Source organism: Pavona decussata, unplaced genomic scaffold (assembly GCF_977016875.1).
Source record: "Pavona decussata unplaced genomic scaffold, jaPavDecu1.1 SCAFFOLD_155, whole genome shotgun sequence".
Classification (NCBI taxonomy): domain Eukaryota; kingdom Metazoa; phylum Cnidaria; class Anthozoa; order Scleractinia; family Agariciidae; genus Pavona; species Pavona decussata.
The window spans coordinates 3,543,808-3,563,001 of NW_028145567.1; the positions used below are offsets into that span (position 1 = coordinate 3,543,808).

Sequence of the window (19,194 nt, forward strand, 5' to 3'; positions counted from 1 at the left end):
TGCATTCTCAGTAACTTTCGTTTCAATAAAACGTGTGATGGTGTTCTCTACGACGGTTTCAGGAACATGCAAACGAGAAAGACGTTCACATTCCTGATGGACTTGAAAATGCTAATTCGAAGACAGTTTGAACGCCCGGCTTAACATTGTTTTCAGCAGAGAGTGTTTGTATTTCATGTCAACATGGCTTTGGTAGTGCAGTAAAAGCCCAGTATCGGTTGGTTTGCTGGAGACCTTCGTGTCTAGTCGGGGGGCATTTCTGATAATCACCATTCTAAGAAAGGGAAGTTTGCCGTTGTCTTCGGGCATTTTGCTGAGGGGCAGGCATCAGAAGCAGAAGCAGGCATCTTGTTTTGGTTTGTCAATTGTTCTTCAATATTGCACATCGCTATGTCGATGACACCCTCAGCAAAACGCCCGATGTTTCATCTGCCTCTAAATTCTTGTCGACACTGAATGAAATCCACCCCCCCCCCCCCCCTCCAGTCAGTTTCACAATGGAACTCGAAGACAAAGTCCCCTTAATGAGATGCATTTCACCAATGGTGTACGAATTGATGCCAAGTCACTCCATTGGTACCAATCGTACCATTGGTACCAATGGACGACCGGCTACCACCGCAGTCAACCTGATCCATTAGGAAAATAGTTTAAGTCCCCTTAATGAGATGCATTTCACCAATGGTGTACCAATGGAATGCTAAGTCACTCCATTGGTACCAAACGTGTAATTGGCACCAATGGACGATCAGAATCCCACCGTACTCAACGCGATCTGTTAGAGTAGCGAAAATAGTCTAAGTCCCCTTAATGAAATGCATTTCATAAACTGGGTGTCCAATGGAATGCCAAGTCACTCCATTGGTACCAATCGTACCATTGGTACCAATGGACGACCAGTATACCACCGTACTCAACCCGATCCATTAGGTAAACAGTCTAAGTCCCCTTAATGAGATGCATTTCACCAATGGTGTACCAATGGAATGCTAAGTCACTCCATTGGTACCAAACGTACAATTGGCACCAATAGACGACCGGAATCCCACCGTACTCAACGCGATCTGTTAGAGTAGCGAAAATAGTCTAAGTCCCCTTAATGAGATGCATTTCATAAATGGTGTCCAATGGAATGCCAAGTTACCCCATTGGTACCAATCGTACCATTAGTACCAATGGACGACCAGAATACCACCGTATTCAACCCGATCCATTGGGAAAATAGTTTAAGTCCCCTTAATGAGATGCATTTCACCAATGGTGTACCAATGGTGTACCAATGGAATGCTAAGTCACTCCATTGGTACCAAACGTACCATTGGCACCAATGGACGACAAGAATCCCACTGTACTCAACCTGATTGGTAGTGCAAATAGTTTAAGTCCCCTTAATGAGATGCATTTCACCAATGGTGTACCAATGGACTGACCAATCGCACCATTGGTACGATTGCTACCAATGGAGTGAGTTGGCAACCGTACTCATCCTGAGTAATGAGATGCATTTCACCAATGGTATACTAACTGACTGCCAATCCATTCCATTGGATTCCGTTTGTGTGTATTGGACAACACTCAATGAAGGTGCCATGCGGGTTCTCATAGCTGTCACGTGTACCTGTAAATAGTGTTCGTTGTCGAAGGAAAAGTTGTTCATTGTAAGAATCATTCTTATGAGATCAGATATGCTTTCAGCATGAAGTGATTCGTCTTGACGAGTGTTTAGAAAATGGCGGCAGACTTCGATGCCTTCGTTGTGAGGAATGTTAGTATATAATGAGGAATTTGATCCAGGGTGACAAGGAGGGCGTTGTCCGGTAGAGGTCCCAGCCTCTCGAGTTGAAGAAGAAAGTGTGTAGTATCTTTTATGCGTGAAGGAATAGTCTGAACAAGGGGCTTTAGGTAGGTTGGCTATTGCTGGATATGATGGGTCGGCCAGGGTTGCCTTGTTTGTGGATTTTAGGGAGAATGTAGAAACGACCAGTCTTGGGATCAGAGTTGGATGAGAGGTATTTAAATGTCACATAGTCAATAAGATCATTTTTGTGTAAACGGGTAGTGTATCATGTTCTTTGACGCCTTCGTGTATTTTGCCTGTAAGGTCTGAAGATTGTTTTTGATAATATTTAGTGTCATTGAGCTGTCTGTGGCATTCATCAACATACCAGGAGTAGTCCATTATAACAGTCAGACACTCTGGTTAGTATAAGCACTGTTAATATTTCTCCCTGCTAGCTTCACGAAGATTGTTCTCGTGGCTTAAACCAAAGAAAAAAAATATATAATACAATCGAATCTCAACAAATACAGCACAGCTTCATTTCAATGCCTAAACCATTTATGGTGCCAAACGAGTTCCAAGAATTTTGTGCTTCCGGTCACCCCAGACCTTTGCGGTGTGCTTTCAGCCTAAACGTGCAGTCTCTGCATAAATATCAATATCGGTGCACGTGCATGTCACAGCCTTTCGATTAAACATCAAGCTAGAATTGCTGCGGGTATAGCCAGAAGAACGAGTTAGGGATGGCAAGGATATTTGTTTGCTGTATCGTATGTCTCAGGCTGGTGTGTACTCTGCTGTCTATAGTATGCGGTAAGTGTGTTTACTCGACCTAAATGTTTTGCTCGCGATCGATTGTTGACCATTGTTTGCTGTACGTGATAAACACTGCGCGAAATGAAACTACATGTAATATATCATCAAAGGCTCGTACAAATGATTAGGTGATTGAAGAAAAGAAACCGTGAAGTTGATTAATCTCACGCTCGCCCCGCTGTGGGACAAGACGAATATGATTTGTCTATGTCAGAAATGCGCTACACAAGCGCTTCAATACCCACTCTTTGATTGTCAAGAAACTCTATGTGAGTCTCTATGTGAGTCTCTCTGATTTGCGATTGAAGGATTGAAACCGTGATCTACTCGACAGGAAGTTCAGGAAGTTCAGGAAGTTTTTAAAACTTTGTTAAGTTCCCATGTTACCGTAGAATATAAACACGCGGTATTGTGACGAGAATTTATCAGCCTTATCTTTGTATTTTGTTTGTGGTTTTTATATCAATATTGTGCATTGTTTCTTAATCTAATAACAAAACAACTTTATTTTTCAAATACGCCACAACAGCCTATTTAGCAACACTACGAAGGCCTCATGCAGCTGTGTATAATGCATGATTAAATTGATAGATAATTGGTTAGATGAATAAATCAATTAGTTACTGAATAAAGAGTTCCGTTACAGAAGCCTTGAACTTCAGGAAGTTCAGGAAGTTTTGAAAACTTTGTTTTAAGTTCCCATGTTACCGTTGAATATGAACACGCTACATTGTGACGAGAATTTATCAGCCTTATCTTTGTATTTTGTTTGTGGTTTTTATATCAATATTGTATTATACTCTACACTGTTTTTTTTTTTTCTTTATAAGAACGTATAATTTTGGAGCTAAGGCTGAACGCTCTTATATTTTTTTTGTATTTTGAGGCTGCAAACGTTCTTAAGATGTTCTTAAATTACATAGCCATGTATTTCAGTAAATCAATGCGGACGTGACCAGGAAACCTATCGAAGTGCATTGCCTGCTGAGATATGGTATCAAGAACTGCTGATTGTGACAAACCAAGATGTGTGTCACCATTGTTAATGTAATACAAAACATGCCCTTTAGTACTATGGTTAATTTACATTTGCTACCTTGATTTTATGTTTATATACAGATTAGTAAAATAAAAATGTTCTTAATCGACTCAGCGTGAGGAATGTTCTTAATACGTTCTTAAAATTTTGGTTAATCTCAGCCTCGTGGTTCTTACAAAAAAGGTTGTTATAAAAAACCAGAATGTTATTTAATAACGGAGTTGCGTTTGTGTAGTGGTCTAAAAGTTTGCTCGAAAGTTTTTGACTCGGCTCAGTCAAGGTGATGCTTCCTCACGAAATGTGGTTTAAAAATGTCTTGGTTATTGTATATGGTGTATAATTAAAACAAATACTGATTTCATTTTTGCCATGGGTCTGTGCGAGCCTATGGCTTGTAGCTTACTTCTTTCATCTTTGTTCTTAACGTTGACGTCATCTGATCGAGTACAGGGCTTATGATTATCACGTATTTCAAAATTACCTTAAACAAGAACCCTTTATGCGGTTTCCTTCACCTGGTAGGACGAGGTTTTGTTCAACTACTGAGCTGCCGAAGTCTGAAGCTAAGAAAACTCGAACGCACTCACTAATCTACGATTACTACTAGTTACTAGAAATAGTTGTATCACCACTTTAATTTGCTTCCAAACAATGCGCAAAGTCAGCACATTTCGATTGGAACTAGGCTCGATTACCAGCCTTGGAATGAACCCGCGTTCCACCCCAGCGGCGGAAGTCCGGTCTAGATGAGAACTTCATTCTGAAACTTTCCCTGATTATGTTCCTGGTTCGTTATTCCAAGGTTAAGACCAAAGAAGGAAAAAATAAATAATAAACAATCAAATCTTAATAAGCTGTGTGTGTTTTCATGATGGTAATCTAAAAGAACATTACATGTACGTATTTCCGGTTACCATGGTGACGTACACGTGACTTTAAGTATAAAGGTAAAGAACGCTCGCAAACTCTCCACTCTTGGATATATCAGCAAAAGATGAAGAATTCTGTCTGTTGTAGCATATGTGTCGCACTGATTTGGACTCTGCTGTTAGGTAAGTGATTCATATTCAGGTAACTGTTGTTGTAACTGTTTTAAATTGTAACGTCTTGCAATTGCCACAGGGTCAGTCTCAAACATACCCTGAAGAAGGAAGGCCGTGCCTTTCGGAAATATTGACCGTGAAATCAGCCTTTGGACTATTCTGCAATTTGTTGCTGATTAGATCCTTTACCACAGGATCCAGTACTGTTGTTTTGTCGCAGTAGTCCTTCCAAAGACAGTTACCGGTTTGTACTGTATATTCAGGTAGTTTCCTCTTTCACCTGTGACATGTTCCAGGACCCGCTTTATCGAAGATGATTTACGAGTAACGATGTAAAAAAGAAAACAAAATGGAGTGGTTTTATTTCATGTTGTAGGACTAGAAGGTCTTGTCTTACGGGTGACAATTGGATATCAGGAATGAGTAAACGTCCAGTTTTAATTGCTGAATGAATTAGTGAATGATCATCGCAGTTATGTACGCAACTTTAATTAAGCAGTTGGAAAGCCTGAAAAAATTCAGGCTTGAACGGGATTCGAACCCATGACCTCTACGATACCGGTGCAGTGCTCTACCAACTGAGCTATCAAGCCAACTGGGAGCCGGTCATTTTGTGAATTCGTATTATACCCGTAGAGGTGATGAGATGAAACACCGATGAAAGTGAATATGTGAAAATTCATATAGTTAAACTGCTAAACAAAAAATGAATTAGTGTTTAGTTCACTGGCGGGCTAACACATCAATATCTTGAAATCTCATCTGCATGATCTTTTTATAACTGTGTGATATGGTCTGATATGCACTCTTTGATATGTATCTGAGTATTTGTCTTGGATGGGAAATGTTTATCTTCTGATTTTGGGAAAGAAGTATTGAAACATTAAGTCTCGACAGAAAGTTGTAGTAACTTGGCATGTTACTGAATCAGCGCTGAATATGAATGTTTACAGTGTTACGTTCATAAAAAAAGTACTTTTATTTGTGGTATGTATTTGTTGAGTGTACAAGGTTACGCCCTTGCCGCAATGTTGATATTGGCTGAACTTAGCAAATGAAGGGATTCTCACTTGTCGTGAGTATTTTCGCTTTTACGTCCGTTTCCGTTGGGGACCTGTAGGGGGATTTATCACGCAACCTACCCATCCTGAGTTGGCGAAAAGATCGCTCTCTGGTACCCCTCCCTCCCTCCCAAGGTTGTATATACAAGAGATTGTTATGTATTTCTCTCGATTCATTTCAGCCCCTATCTTATGGAATTTAGGCGCAGGTTGTCATAATTATAAATCGATACCAAACTTGGCCTTTTTACTATAATTTCACAAATTATAGAACTTATGTGAAAAATATCCATAGTTTATATAATACTCGATCGTCTTTCAATAATGCTTTGGCTGTGCCGAAATGCCGCTCAAACGCGGGTCTCCGCCCATTTGATGCTAGTGTGACTAATATCGTAACTGAGTTCTCACGATGATATTTTTATATTTGATCAATTATAAATAGACTCTTTACCATTTCCTCATATTATTATGATTTCCGGCCTACAACAGTTTAAATTACAGAGATTAAGGTCTGTGCACTGTATATGTATACCTTGTACAGCGATCTGAGGTAACAAAGAACCGAATGAAGAATGTCTTGTAAAGGACACCGCATTGCTAGGTGAAAATTTGCTCGAAAGAACAGATTGCAAACGCTTGAGATGCGGCTTATAAAATTGTTTTTGGTAAGAACTGTACTTGCAACATTTTTTTTTTTTTCATTTCTTTTTTTATTATTAGCCTTTCACAACACCACCATTTACAATAATAAACACTACGTAGACTACTTATAATAATTACGATACTGACAGTAAAGAGACTTACTATTTGTACTGACTATAACCCCGGTATACTTTCAATATTAACGCTACTAATTACAAAGTTTACAAGACACAATACTTATCATACGTACACTGATGATCGACTCTACTAACAATATTTACAATAATTACGATGTTCTGACTAATAAATACAATAATAATGTTTTAATAATACCGGCTGACAAAAGCTATGCATTACAAGAAGTGATTAACGATAACCAACCAACACAATACAGAAAAAGAAAAACTAAAGGCTTACGGAATCTTTTTTTTATTTTTTTTAATTAGCACTTTATTAGCAACACAAAACTACTTACAATTCACAATAATAATAAACTTAGTTAAATACTTATATTACAACACCTACAGTATTATGTATCTACAAAGTGGTGTTTTTTTAATTAATTTACCAGTATTACTGTACAACATTATTATGAACTTACAATACAACAGTTAAAACTACACTACACTATTACAATTTACTAACGCTACTGACAGAAAAATATGCCTAATACATGTAGCAGTTCTCATAACTATAGAAATTATCAATCTAATCTTAGTCGAAATACGTTACTTACACTACACTAAACTACGTACAAAACACTACTCGCAGTAAGATTACTAACGCTATGTATAATTAACAATTATTCCACGAGCGCGCGTACGCGCCTCGTTGGCTATCTATCATCTCATATCCAACAAGCGCAAGTGGAATAATTGTTTTATTAAAAACAATCAAGAAATATTGCTAGATCTTACTGATTTTGCTGTGCAAGAACAACCAGCAGACAATTTAATGGTCGCCATATCTCGGCCATGGTATAATGGCTCATATACCATAGCCGCTAAGCCAATCAAATCCCTCGAATTGCATTATACAATGATCCAGTTTTTAATAATATTGTATATAAAACTGTGGGGAAGTGCAACCAGTCAAGATCACAAAAATAGAAAAAATAAAAACAAAAACAAAAAATACAGATCGATCCTGTGGAGACTTAAGTTTCAGGTTGTAGTAAGGCACCAAAAGATCCCATTTCTTTTCTGCTGTTCTACAGTTTTTTCTATTTCATAGGTTTGCTTTATAAAATGTAAAAAAACTACCTATTGTTGGGTCTTGTCCTTTAGAGTGGCATAGCCAGATAAAATATTTTGCAGTTAGACATATGAAGTTGATTTGGAGTTTGTAATCTGAGCTATCTGGCCTCAGAACCAAAGCTGTCTCTAAAGTTAATTGGCTCTTTTGTAATAATATTTAAGAGGATTTTATCCAAGTCGAAACATCAGTCCAAAAAGATTTTGTTTTTTCACATTCCCAGAAAAGGTGTATTAAGTTCCCTCTTTCGTTATGACAAAAAGTGCATTTGTCATTATCCTTAATTCCAATTTATTGCAGAAAACTATTTGTTGCTAAAAGACGATGTAGAAATTTGAAATTAAAATAAATAAATTTGGAATTCCTGGTGCACTTATAGGATGTTTGATAGGCCATTTTCCAATTAAAAGAATTGTTGGGGCAAGAAACTATGTCCTTCTTCCATTTTTCCTGAAATGAGATCGGCTGCTCACTTTTTTTAAAAACAAGCTTGTGGTAAACAAGTTGAGATGGTTTTTGAGTTTTCAGTAATTTGAGCCAGAAACTCTCATATTTAATCTGGGTCTTTGTCTTTGGTCTGCGTAAACGATTCACTGCAGAAATTACTCCAAAGAAGGATAATGGTCGGACCTGAAAATCATATTTATTTTGAAATGCCTGTAGAGAAAGAAAGCTGCAGAAGTCATTCATTAGATGTTTGACTTGTGTTATTCCTTTAGATATCCAGTCGTAATACATTACAGGTTTGTTCTGTATTCGTATTAATGAGTTGTGCCACAAAGGGGACGTCAAGAAGTGTTTGTCGGACGTTATTGTTTCCTCAAAACACACCTCTGACCAAATTTCAAAAATTTCTTTTACAGAGGGGTCTGAAATTTTAAAGTCTTTAATATCTTTTGAATTAAGGTTTCCTTTGGGAAGTGCATTACCTCCGAATTTTTCAAGTTGCAAATCAAAGAAACATTTCCATTTGCCATTGTTTTCCGGATCGAGATATTTTTTAATCCAGACCACCTTAAGAGCTTTATTAAATGATGCTATGTCCAACATTTTCAGGCCTCCATTGGTGTAGTCATTAATCATTATTTTGCGCTCGACTTTATCTCCCTTACCATTCGATAAAAAGGCATAAAACATTGAGTTTATCTCTTTGATCGCTTCATGATTAGTTTGCAAGGGAGAGAGTATATGTACTTGCAACATGGTGAAAATTTAATAGTTTCGACAACAAACGACAGAAAAATCATTCGATCATCGGATCGGAAAAAAGCTATCATGCCAATTCTGCCTCAAATGGCGAAAATAAAGGACACGAATTTAAAATTTCACTGCGCAAAAGCGACGCATGGCGAATTTTGAAAGTGACCGTGTACGAAAACGCGTTCCACTGTGGTCTCTTTGTATGTCATTGCTTCTTTAGCGAATGATAATGCCTTCTGCATACCATTCGTTGCAAGATGCGATTTGACCGGAAGAAGTTCCCCAAATCAGCATCTTTTGAAATTGGCGTCTTTAACATAATACGCACGCGCAAGTAAGCTCAACTTGCACACGAACTTGATGTCCATATATAGACTTTATAAAGAAAGATCTTTTCACGTGTAAAAAATTAGCAATTATCCTGCGAAATCGCGCGGAATATCGCCTGATACTTAGTCGACGAAGCCGTAGGGCGAGTTGGCTAAAATCAGGGAATATTCTGCAAGATTGAACAGGATAATTGTTTTATTTTTCAACACATTGATAACAAAGCGCAGTTTTATTGTGGAACTGCTGGGACAATCTTTATTTTTCCCAATTTTTCTCCGCGACACACATTACGTATATCGCAGGATATCTGTTGACGACGGACGACGAATGCACCATGACGATCGTCGGGCAGTGTTACTATGTGTTGAATACCAACGTGCAGTGTTGACTGAAGGTGAAATCACATAGCCATTTTTGGTAAACAAGTCGTATTTTGTGATGCTCTAATATGCGATAGACAGTGATACATGTGACAAGGTTAAAAATGAAAGTGAAAGAAATTGATATCGGTGTACTGTCTTGAGTGGAATCGGGTAGTGGTGTCTTGAGTGGAAAGGATTGCGTTGTTGAAATTGGCTCAGTATTTTGATGTCTTATCGCCAAAGTTAATGATTATTTTACATTGCAGAGGTGTGGCTGGTGAACGGTTCGGTGGCTATGGACGCTATAGTTGAACTTTGTTCATTCACACGTTCGTACGTGAAAAGGTCTTGGTTGTCTACCGCAAAATGTAATCTAAGATTGCTTACAAAAACAAATGCACGTGGGAAATCTGAATTTGGAAAATCCTTTTTGCTCTTAAGTGATGCACAGAGAGCTGCCTCCGCAAACAGAGAGCGAGGAATATTTTCACGTACACTGTAATACGTTATCTCACTTCAGCTAGAGCCTTATCCGATCATATTTTCAAAGTGGAAATTTTCAACACAGAGAAGCAATTGGTAGGGAAGTCATGTTTTCCCCCGATTTTACGAGTTAACAATTTTCACACCTTTGGGCATACATTCGATTTTACTTTACTGATTTAGGTATGACCACTAAAGCCGGTGACGGTGCATCCTGGCACAGATCCTATATAAATCAGGAAATAACAGTTTAAGGGGTCAACTGATATCGGGATTACACTAAAGTATTGTGATTTTCTAGAAAGTTGCAATTACAGTGATAATCGTATATTACTACTCAATGACGTAAAACAGATTGGCATCAAGTCAACAACTAGTCAAGGTGAAAATTGATCATATTTTTTAAAATTGGAGACTGTGAAATCAGACCAAAAGCGCGGGTGTGAAGAACTTAGGGACGTGGGTAGACTCTTTTAATGAATTCCGGCTGATAACGCTCAATGCGAGGTGTTGCTGTAATGGTAAATAAATTCCCATGTAAATAACACTTGTTCTGATACTTTTATTGCTTGTACTCTTCTACAAAAGCCATATGCTGACACTAATTTTTTTTTCGGTAGTTTGGACGAAAACGTGAAAGATGTGAGCCAACCTCGACAGTATGCGCCATTTTCTCTTTGTTTTAATTACGGTTCGCTGATTATCTTTTCAAATTTAGCGCTCGGAGGGCGCTTTAAGGTCCCGGATGTGTCGCTTCATTCTGGGCGATGTGGGCTGTTACTTTATCTTGTCCAATTCAGGACTCTCACCACATTAGGAGATCGCTCTTTTACTGTTACTGCTCCTAAACTTTGGAACTCGATAAGGATCAGCCCCTCTCTTATCAATTTTTAGAAGTCACTTTAGACATTTTATTCCAGAAAGCTTTTATGTAATCTTTATGCGGTTTGTATAATTTTAGTGCTCCGGAGTAGGTTTATAGCTTTAAACGTTCGATATATACTGCTATTATTGATATCGGCGCAATTTAAGTATTATTAGTTATTATTAACTGTGAGATGATATTGTGAGCGGTACATGCAGATGATATGGTGAACAGTACTTTAATTGTGGCCATTCCAATTCTAGGAATTTAGGTGATCAATACACGAAATTTACGGTGGTATTTAATTACCTCTCACACTAGCCTGTCTTAGACCATAGACCTTTTCTTTTGTCTGCATTCAAATTTGACTCACTAGCCTTGTTCAAGGTGAAATATTCTTTTGATTTTTGAACCCAAGAACGAAGTTAGTGAGGTTAATTTGAATGCAAACAAAAGAATATTGAAATGTCAGCTATTTTTGCATACGGGTTTATTGCTTTCTTTGCCCTGCTTAAAACGCCCTGGAGCTTTTGCCCCCGCACAGTTTGTATTCACACAAAGTGTATCGGACCGACTATCTAAGCATTTGCGTGATAAAAGGCTTCCGTGGATATTGCTTGTTTACTTCGTATTTCACTCGCAATATCGCTAACCGAATCAGCCATTGTTTCAAAAAACGATTAAGAAGAATCGCTAACTTAAAGATCCCAAAATATAACGTCTAAAAGAAACCACAACCACATTATTACCGAATAACTGATTGTTTTAGACGTTAGAATGTTTATTTGGGGAAATCGTTTTAACATAATATGAATAAGAGGCAATGGTTATGACAAACTTCTCTGTTACCTGTTTTTGTAAGCATTTTTGGCCTTGACGGCCGTGAACAAACCACAATAGATTTTCAAATGTGTTGGGTGAGCAACTGACCAATACAAACGTTTCTGTTAAGATATTGGACTGTAGTGTCAACGTTAAAACAAAGGATTGTGTACGCTCGTGGCCCGCCTTCCAACGTAAATCGAAGCACGGTGCATCATTGTTTTCATGGCTAGGTTCCGCATAACCATGTAGGGTTAAGCCAAGAGACTATGAGGTAGTCTCTTGGTTAATCTCATGATTTCCTCTTTCAGGAAGTGTTTTGTTAATTAACTGATTTCCAGAATAAAATATGTTATCTCATGTTATGTTATGTTAACTCTTTTTTTATTTAATTCAGTTTAATTTTAATTTTTTGCGACGGAAACCCGAGTTTGTCTGATTTACACACTTCATCTTATGGACACACGGCCGTGTGTATGTTGAGAAATATACCATGATGACGCCAATAGGAATTAGAAAGGGAAGCACGCGCGCTATTTTATAGCGCCTGATAATAAGCCGAACATCGGAAGCCGCAGGCCCCTCAAGATCGAACAGGATAATTGTTTCATTATTCAACACATTGACAACAAAACACAGTCAGTTTATTGCTTTCCTTACGTTCCGTTACATCAAATCTACAATAAAAAATATAAAAACAAATGGTGTAGTAACACCTTTTCGTGAGTCGGGCCGACTCACGAAATAGCGTATACTGTACCGCAGGATCATCTGTTGACTTCGGAAGACGAATTTGCAGCGCACCATGACCATAAATGGGCAGTGTTTCAATGTGTCGAATAATTGATACAAATACCCGCTCATGCAGTTTTCATTTGACGCAATATACTGGCACGCGTTGATCATCAGGAATTAATACAGCTTCAAGCTAAGCTCGACTTTGATGATTTGATTCCGAATAAATGAAATCATTCACAGCACAAGCTTACGCTTGTATTTCGTCATTTCGGCTGTGACAGTCATGGATATTATGGCAAGCTTTCGTTTCTCTTACAAGGATGCCATGTCTCAAACCTGCAGTTTCCACAGGAAAAAAAGTGGGGTTAACATATAGTCCTTTGAGAATTGGAAAATAGCAACCAAAAAAAGCGGGGGGGGGGGGAGGGGGAGATCGAGAAAATAAGATGAAGAAACCACCAAAAGAATTTTGAGCCATTTCAGGAGCGCTGCTTTGTCAAGAGACCATGGATCTAGGCATCTTCCCGAATGTTTGTCGTCGTATTCACTGAAAATAAAACCAGGCAGAGAAAATATGATTGGCGCGATCCTTATACCACCAATAACATGGTACAAACACTGGTTGTTGCTTGGCACCCTAATGGTGCTTGTTGCTTGGCACCCTAAGTTTACATGTAAACTTAGGTGTTTTGACTTCCTTTTGCCTTCCCGGTGACCCTAACTCTCCCTCTCTATCTATCATGGATCTGGATTCTGGGAATTTGCCGGATGATGTTAAAAATAAAATAAATATTTCTCAGTATAAGATAAATATCCAAAGCGAGCTCGATTTCTCTTCAAAATCTTTTACAAGGACTCTGATGTTTAGTTTTCACATACATTTTTCATTAATTTATTTTGTTCCGTTTCATGTTCTGTCCAGGATCATGCGTTCCGAGAATCCGGAATTTTCCATGTTCCGGGTCGATGGACGGATCGGAAAATTTACGCATTACGTGCAGAGTTTTGACAAAAAGCGATTCGGCTAATGATTTTCTGAAGGACCATTCTAAAAATACAGTAAATAAAAAATTTCCCTGCAGCAGATAAATGCGGCTATAAATCCAAGGCCAGATCGATTTGTCTTCAAAATTTGTCAGAGCAAAGACGCGAACAGTAACTCAGTTCTGAAATGAAGAAAACGATGGATCCTTTGATGATATTTTTCCTGCTGTTTTTTGGTAAGTGATCTCAGTTCACTTTGTTTGAATCCCACGCGCCAAACTTGAAGCCAGGAATTTTTTGCTACAATACTTGTGTTTAAATTGTGGACTTCATTTAACACAACACCATCACAGGCAGGCTGGCATTACTTCATAGCAAATTCCTACTTAGTTGAAGTTTTGTAGAAAGTTGCAACGGTTGTTCCTTACAGGGAAAACATTGTTTATTGCTACCTAGATTCGACATTAGATAGTCACGAAGGACGCGCTTGCATATAGAGGTTCTATCGTATGGAACACTGTTTTTTAAAATGAATATGGAGTTGAACATTTGAAGCAGAAAGAACTGAACCACCGGTTAAGAACTAAAGATTATTTCAAAGATTTGACGTTTGCATTTCGTAAATAGATAGAATGGATAGCGTGGATGTTTACCCTGCTAACAGAGGCTTTTACTTTTTATTGCATTTCTCGGCGGCGTAAAAAAAGCCAACTACATAGTTCGCGGAATCACAGAGATATAGACGCGGACAAATTCGTACATGAGAATGATGTATTATTCAGTATACACAGGCAAACTCGAAAAAAAAATCCGAGTGCTCCTATCTGGAGTCGAACCTAAGACCTTCCGATTACTAGTTCGGATGCTCTACCACTGAGCTACATGAGACTCGAGGGAGCTAAGACCATTAAACTAGGTTCATGGGACGAACATCCCGCATACCGCTAGGATTGGAATGTCATGTGTGTCAAATGCAAAAGGCATAAATGTGAATAAACCTCAATGGACTTCAATAAACTGCAATGGAATAAACTTCGTACATGCTAAAAAGCTTGCCAGAAAGAAACGCTCTACTAGCAGGGTAATGCATATTACACTGAGAATTTAGATTTATTTTATCAGACAATTTCGCAGTTTTCTTGATTATATTTATTATCCGGGGAACCAATCATTTGTAGCCTCAATTTCCGCTAATCGAGCCTAAAATAAAGCGACTTGCGGCGGAAAACATATCAATTCACTAAGCATTCAATCAATACCTGCCGCAGAAATTCGTATTTGTACTCAATTTGAAGGACAGCCTCTGGGAACAGATTAAAAGCTAATTTACAGGTACCGATTAATCGACCGATTTGGACTAATTGGACAAAGAAAATGAAGGATACTTTGCACACGTGGCAGTGCTACATTTTTTTTAATCAGGTCGATTTTCACTGACCCGCGCTACACCAACAGGAAAAGAAATCGGCCGACAAACTGTAACGTGAAATTGGCTTATGCGAATACGTACGTGTAAATTAGCACTTTGCTCACGTAAATATGCATTTAAAAGGCCATAAAATAGTCTGGGAATGCAGTAGTCCAGTCCTGCTCCTCCACGAGTGTTTTGCATAAATCGGTTCTTGGGTTCCCATGTCAATTGCTACAATTAAATTTTCCCTTACAATGGCTCCTTTGTAAGTAATCCTGTTTATGAACAACCTTGAACGACTCAAATTAAATGTAATTAATTAACATCCCACCAGGAGCCCACTTAGCTCAAATAACATCTTTGCGACATGCTTATGCAGCGACCTTACGCAATGGCAATGCCAACGTCAAAAAGCACGAGATCTAGAAGGTTCAACGAGCCGATTAATTTTTTTTTCGCATATTTCTATGACGTCATGTATAAAATTTAACGCAAATGATAAAAAGATAACGTTACCATGGGCACACGACCACGACGATGAATATTTTTCAGTTCTCAATCAGAACTTTAATATTGCCACTGTTATGTTTCCGTATAATAGGCCTTATCACGGTTTTCGACGCCATTTTGACGAGTAGGCAAACAGGCTTGAAATAACAGTGTTTGTATGGAAATCAGATGTCAAATTACTTTCATAAAACATCGCTTCTAAAAAATTCATGAATTGGAAACTTTTAGCACTAGGAAAAGAATTTTCGGAAAAAAGAAATTGGAGGGATGTAGCTCTGCCCGAAAGCGTCCAGTCGTGTTTTGGACTTTCCATACATTTGTCTGTAAAGCGAACCAGCCGTGAACTGCTACTAAAAATAGTTTGCGGGAAAAAAATACAGGGAAATGTATGGAAAGTTCAAAACACGACTGGACGCTTTCTAGCACAGCTACATCCCTCCAATTCTTTTCTTAAAATACTTTTCCTAATGCCAAAAGCCAGTTCCAATTCATGAATTTTTCACAAGCGATGTTTTATGAAAATTATTTGACATCGTATTTCCATACAAACACTGTTATTTCAAGCCTGTTTGCCTACTCGTCAAAATGGCGTCAAAAACCGTGATAAGGCCTATTCGGCCACATTGTAAACGTGAATAAATTTGTAGTGACATTTGCGTTGGTTTTGCTGCTAAACAGCCCTATTTTTCTGGGGGCCGGTCGGGGTAAGACAGAGAGCCAAGGCCGATATGAAACAGTCCGATCGTCACGTTCGTAGGAGTCGTATTAAGGGGGGAGTGGGGAGGCGAGAGCCCCCTTTTTTCTTGTATACTTAGAAAGTTTTTGTAACAGTCTTTGGAATGGTATTATACAATTAATCGTTTTAAAAAATCTAACAATGATGAAGCAGAATCTCCGCGAATGTACGCTCTCGGCACACTTTCTTCGGCCCCATCTTTCTGGATCCGCCCCAGGTGTTCATTGCTACAATACAGATAGCCACTGTGTCTCCTAGACCGCTATACTCTGCAATTTATTTATTCTCTCCACTCCAATTAGGTCCGTGTCCGACCGGCCGAGGTCACTCGCTCCCAATATCAACGCCGGACCGTCTAAAAGCCAGAACATTTTTATTACAACGGCTACACTATACACTCAGCTTTTAAACATCATTGACAAAAATGTTCATACATCCAGAATATCTTTACAATTTATATCACCCTGCTTCCTTTCAGGAATTAAAGCAACAGAAACGGCAATACCCCGCACAAAACTGACAGCGTGCTCCGATGGTTTGCTAACCATACCTGTGGAACCCGTGAAGAAGGACTTGATTTTTGACCTGTGCTGGAAATACAGATACTCTGACTACTCAGAGTGGACCAAAGTAGTTTGCTGTAACAAGACAATGGCCGGCTGTGGGGTCCTGATACCAGAGTTATCAGATGGCACACGAATATTAATATCGAGAGGAGCTAATGATCAGAGCTTAACCGTGGAACGCCAAAACGCCAGCAGGGACCACATCCAGTTCCAGTTTGAGGTTGTCTTGACGGACCTAAAAGACCGTAAAATTATTTTTAAAGTGGATTTCACCAATGTCTGTAAGTCTAGTCAAACTGTTATGGTCTTCAATGTTTACTTAAGCTTGCTCAAGCTGTTGAGGTGTTCTTGCTGGACCCTTATACTACGGCCTACCAAAGGTTGAATCCCTTACGAATGTTGAAAAATGACTTTTAATTAAGCCTATGCTTACAGTCAACCCAGGTCACGCGTGAACAGAATTTCCAAGAATGAAATGAACATTCGAATTTCTCTTTGTAATGTCCGACGTGTGAATGGAATGTTGGACATTTCTCTAAAAATCGTTCCGAAAAAGACGCATTAACTGAAAAAAAAGATTCAAAATACTTGAGAAACAATTGTTATTCTTGAAATATTCAATTTTGCAATGTAAAGAAAAATGCATAGCTTTATCCTGTCAATAAGCTAGGGAAATTTATGCGGGAACCCCGAAATCTCGTTGGCGATGTTCAAAACTGACATGTAAATTTCAAAACTCCGTTCAAATTTCGAAAATACCGTTCACGCGTGACCTGGGTTGACTGTAAAGGAAGGCTCTAACTGGCCCTGTTTCACATACGTCAAAACTGTTGTGAATTGTAGACTTATTGCCTGCCAAATGAAAGGGCAGCCTTTCTCAAAGTCCCGTTTTCCTGGAGTCTAGTTAGGCGCTCACTTTCAAAAAGTCTCTTTTCGGATGTCCAACGAACGGGATATGTTATGGGAAACATTTGCTAGGAAATGAGCGAGATCATTATGCTAAAACAAGATTCAGATGTGTTGAGCTTCAAGAAGGGGTGACTTGGGGTCGTATAGCGGATCATCATTTGTAGCTGTAACTTGTCTTTAGTTTACTGTAACCCAAACAGTTTCGATTCATTTGTTTATTTAGCTACAAGCGACAGCAGCTGGCTGATAACACCAAATACGCCTTATTTTTTTGGCAAAGCATAATGGAGATCAGCTTTGACCTTGCCTAATAATTTTAGCTCTTCTCTTTTACCTTTAGGTGTGCCGACTAAGATAGATGGTAAACTCAACTTGACCAGGGTTTTGTTTGACATTTACCCACCGAAACGACTGAAGGAAATATGGCTTAAAGACGAAAACAGAACAGAGTTCGCGTACATCAACACTGAAGATGGTGCAACTACGAACATGACTGGAAACAGCAACCGGCCAATGCCAGCTTTCTGGAGCAGGTTGAAGGTTATAGATGGCTCTTTGATGCTAACTGGAATACAGAAGAAGGATAACGGCATCAAGATGATAAGCAAGGCAGATTTCACAGACATGTCGACTAAGAGAGCGACGATCCAGATTTTAGTTCATTCTCCAGGTAATTGCTATTTTGTGGTATTTTTGATTTCAGCGAACTCTTTCAAAGTAGACACCCCTGTAAGGAAGACAACCCTCCAAGTCCGACACAATCTGTTCAGCTGGACGATTGTCAAATCCGCATTCAGTCACTTGTCTGCCTGTTACTACACAAGAAGCGACTCCCTCTAATTCGAACTCCTCGAGCCTAGCTGTTTTTGTTCGCCCTGAGAGGTGACCAGGTACACTGTAAATCGAAAAGATCTGTTTTAGCCCCTAAAATGGGGCCGTTTCGGTGAGTAAAATACAGTACTATTTTTGGGGCTAATTTAGCCCATTTGGAATGGAGCTGTTTCGGCCCCAGTAAACGGGGCTGAAATAGCCCTTCATAAGGTAGCCGAAACTAAGACACAGAGGGGCTATTTCGGAAAAATGAGGGGTTGTTTTGGCTTTTAAAAGGGTTGAAATGGTGCAATTGGAAGGCCAAAATAGCCCTTCTGGAGCCGTTTCATGCCTTCAGAAAGGAGGAAAAGTGGCCCATATTTTGTGGCCGATTTAGCCCAATTTATACTCAAAACAAACGTTCTCTAAAGGGCTAAATTGGCACCAACATGTCTGAAACGACATTCTTTATAAGAGCTGTTTTGGTCTTTAATTATGTAAAATAGCCCTCTTACAAGAACTAAAATGGTTCTTAGGATGGCTCAAAATGGCCCCATAATTGAGCCATTTTGAACCTGCATAAAGGTAAACAATGGCCACAATCGGTGACTGATTTAGCCGATATAATTACCAAAATTAATACACATTTAGGGCTGAATCAACTCCAATATAGCTACAAGAAAACTTTACTTTAAAACTGCTTTAGATTCAAGAGAGGCAGAAACAGCTATATTAGAGGGCTAAAATCAACTACTGCTTAGCCTAGAATGGTTTTAATTTTCTGGTTGATAAACACTCATTATACTTCCCTAATACACGAAACTGATAAA

General features: G+C 38.8%; 1 protein-coding gene across 5 annotated transcripts in view; it reads left to right on the forward strand.

Annotated features, from left to right (window-relative positions):
• The first annotated feature begins 2,460 nt into the window (after window positions 1-2,460).
• The window catches only part of LOC146465920 (uncharacterized), a 55,917-nt gene continuing 39,183 nt past the window's right edge, over window positions 2,461-19,194 (forward strand). The window contains exons 1-3 of one of the 5 annotated variants that reach the window (XM_085128303.1): window positions 2,461-2,593; window positions 16,558-16,926; window positions 17,895-18,224. In XM_085128303.1, the coding sequence (XP_084984429.1) occupies window positions 2,524-2,593; window positions 16,558-16,926; window positions 17,895-18,224 (769 nt within the window). In that variant the 5' untranslated portion in view covers window positions 2,461-2,523. Of the gene's footprint in view, window positions 2,594-4,608; window positions 4,688-13,484; window positions 13,659-16,117; window positions 16,297-16,557; window positions 16,927-17,894; window positions 18,225-19,194 lie in introns of those variants that run through there. The other 4 variants (XM_085128304.1, XM_085128306.1, XR_014868220.1 and 1 more) reach the window with 4 other exon arrangements.